The 3066-nt window shown below is 30.6% G+C and overlaps 1 protein-coding gene across 1 annotated transcript; it reads left to right on the forward strand.

Annotated features, from left to right (window-relative positions):
* Nucleotides 1-1636: 1636 nt before the first annotated feature.
* On the forward strand, nucleotides 1637-2573 carry LOC129949927 (lipopolysaccharide-induced tumor necrosis factor-alpha factor homolog). Its single transcript, XM_056061659.1, has 3 exons — nucleotides 1637-1999; nucleotides 2071-2203; nucleotides 2286-2573. Exons 1-3 carry the CDS (start codon nucleotides 1774-1776, stop codon nucleotides 2401-2403), a joined length of 477 nt encoding a protein of 158 aa, XP_055917634.1. The 5' UTR covers nucleotides 1637-1773; the 3' UTR covers nucleotides 2404-2573.
* Nucleotides 2574-3066: the final 493 nt, after the last annotated feature.

Genomic DNA, 3066 nt, shown 5'->3' on the forward strand with positions numbered 1-3066 from the left:
ATATCTTTTCAAAACTTTGAGATATTGGCTTTAAACTTCTTTTATCTTTCAAAAAATATTGTTTTCAATATTCAGTAAAATTTTGAAAAAAAAATCGAATTGACAGTTTTTTTACAAAAAATTAAAAACCGAACATTTTTTTTTACAAAAGTTGTTTAAAACTGATTTTCGACTAAAATATCTTTTAAAAAATTTGAGATAATAGCTTCCTGCTACTTTAAACTTATAAAAAATATTTTTTTCAACATTAGGAAACATTTTAAGAACAATAGAATTGACAGTTTTTTTTTACAAAAAATAAAAACCTAAAACAAAATTTATAAAAGTTGGTAAAAATTATTTTTCGACGTAGATATATTTTCAAAAATTTGAGACATTGACTTCAAACTAATTTTAACAAATATTGTTTTCAACATTCGACAAAATTTTGAAAAAATCGATTTGTCAGTTTTTTATATAAAAAGTGACATTTAAAAACTTTAAAAAAACCACAGTACTAAAACTTGGTAGAAATTTACTTTCGACTTAAACAGCTTTCCAATAACTAAAAATATTGGCTTCAAACTTCACAGAAAATATTGATTTCGATATTCAATAATTTTTTTTTATAAAAATCCAACGGTCCGTTTTATCATACAAAAATAAAATCTACAAAAAATAGTACGCAAATTTGGTAAAAATTGATACATATAGACAAACTTTTAAGCAAGACAAATCGACAGACGGGATGGGAAGTTATCAGTGTGGGTCACATCCCAACCTTTTTTTTTTAATTTGGTAGTTTGACAAATTACAAATTTCTAACAATATTCGTTCATAAATTATTTTAACATAGGTATTACAACAATTTGTAACAGTGACACTTGCCATTTTATTTTTGACATAACAACATAGTTATGTAGCTATATTTGGAAAAAGAAGAATACTGTTTAACATTTAGAACAAACAATTTAGCCAAATACTATAACTATCTGCGTTGAAGAGACACATAAACAATATGCCACCTACCTAATATTTTCAAACACATTTTCAGTAGAAAAAAATGTATGATGCAATAACAGCTTAAGTTATCTCAACAATTTCGAAAGTTAGAACGTTGAACGAAAATCAGATAAAATGTCAAATGCAGATGAAAGGTAACTAAGCGTTCTTAAAAGTTTTCTTAAAGCATTTTGAAAAGTCAAAAGTGCTTTATATCGATGTGCAATGTGTATAACTGAACATCATTAAATTTTACAAAACTAAAAGAAAAGTGACAGCTGACATTTTAGAGAACAGACCTCAAAGCATCAAAACTGACATTTCACTATCGTATGGAAATTAAAGTTTAGCGAAAAACATTTGTTTTTATTTTAGAACGGAAACGGAATAAGCCTCCCTACCTTGAATCTCTTATATCGTAATCCATTTGAGTCTTTTTAAATATTAACACAGATCAAGCTTCTGATGATTAATACTTTTCTTCACCACAATCACATGGTCTGATTACATATGAAAACAAAACATCTATGACGCAAATTGAACTCTTCAGATGTGATTCAAAGTACATTATAATCATTAAAAAAAGAAAACACAACCTAAGCTGTGATAATGTGAGCAGCCGGAAAAAGCTTTCGCACTTATCTCTATAGCTTCTCAACCATTGACTTCAGTTTGAAATTATTACTCAGAGCAGTGAGTTATATTTAGAAGCAGCTTAGCACTGATTTCCATACGATTATTTTGTTGTTGTTGAAAATAATAAGAATCTGAATTTCCAAGAAAAAACCTAGAATGGATTACAATAACCCACCCTCTTACGATCAAGCGACTGGAAACAGTACCACTCAGCAGCCACCACCTCAACGATCATATCCAAAACCACCAATAGGATTCGTTCCTGCTGATAATTTCTCCAACATTCCGCCAGTTCAACAACATCCAATTTACCCCACAAACTACCCCCAACAACAAGGACAACCACAACCAATTCCAACTACAAGAGTTATTTATGTCCAAAGTAAGATATTTAATATTTCGCAAAAACCTAGTTTTCTTTTTAATTTTGTGTTTATCTTTGAAAATTGACAGATCAAGGGCTTCCGCTTGGACCAAGGGAGGTTTACTTGACGTGTCCACATTGTCATGTTCAAAAATTAACACGAATCGATCCTGAACCGAGTTCCAAAACACATCTTATGGCTGCACTTTTGTGTATTTTAGGGTGAGTGACTCAGTTTCTGATATTGATAACACCGACAGTTAAATTTATTGGAGTTATAAATATAATTCGTATTTAATTTTAGATTCTGGTGCTGTGCTTGCCTGCCATATTGCATAGAAAGTTGTATGAACGTCAACCATTATTGTGGAAATTGTAATAATTTCCTTGGCACATATACGAGTGACGGTGTTGTTCGGTGAAAACCGGATTCAAGAACTTCAATGGAAATAAACAGACCCACGTACGTGAGCGGGTTTTTTTTTGTTGTTGAAAAGTTACACGTTAAATATTATCTTTAAAAACCCAATTACTCGGTAAATTGTGTAATTTGTGTTTTTCTATTAATGCATTTTAATTTTAATTAACTAAACTAGATTGTGTGTACATAACCAAAGTTATACCTATGTTATACGATATCAAACATATGTGATAGCAAAAATATTAAAATACGAAAATATATGTGAACTACGAAATTTACAAACAAAATAAAGCTTTTTTAATGTTTTCTTCGAAATGGTTTCACTTTGTGGTTAAATTGTTGTAAAGGGTGTTTTTATGTGTTGCTGATACTTTTATTTGTTATTTACTACGACCGCTGGCGCTGATCGCAATATACACAAATTTGAAAATGTCAAAAAAAAATAAAAATGGCTGGCCAAGAGATTCCGAGGTGACAGCTGAACAAAAATTACATCATGTAAAGGGCTCTGTGTGATGTTCAAATGGTAGACATGTGCATTCAAGAGGACACAAGCGTCCCCAGGTTTTTCTCAAAACCCGCCTCTGTCTATCAACTCCTACTCTAACATCACAGAGGAGAAAGATGAAGACACCAAAGACATTTTCTTCGAGCTCTTGGACCA

The sequence above is a fragment of the Eupeodes corollae genome, chromosome 3 (genome assembly GCF_945859685.1).
Source record: "Eupeodes corollae chromosome 3, idEupCoro1.1, whole genome shotgun sequence".
In the NCBI taxonomy this organism is placed as follows: Eukaryota; Metazoa; Arthropoda; class Insecta; order Diptera; family Syrphidae; genus Eupeodes; species Eupeodes corollae.

What these genes read in the sequence shown, in the direction of transcription:
- LOC129949927 (XM_056061659.1), top strand. Translation starts at nt 1,774, where the DNA reads ATGGATTACAATAACCCACCCTCTTACGATCAAGCGACTGGAAACAGT. An exon ending in AAGAGTTATTTATGTCCAAA is followed by an intron (nt 2,000 to 2,070) that starts GTAAGATATTTA and finishes GAAAATTGACAG; the next exon opens with ATCAAGGGCTTCCGCTTGGA. An exon ending in GCACTTTTGTGTATTTTAGG is followed by an intron (nt 2,204 to 2,285) that starts GTGAGTGACTCA and finishes ATTTAATTTTAG; the next exon opens with ATTCTGGTGCTGTGCTTGCC.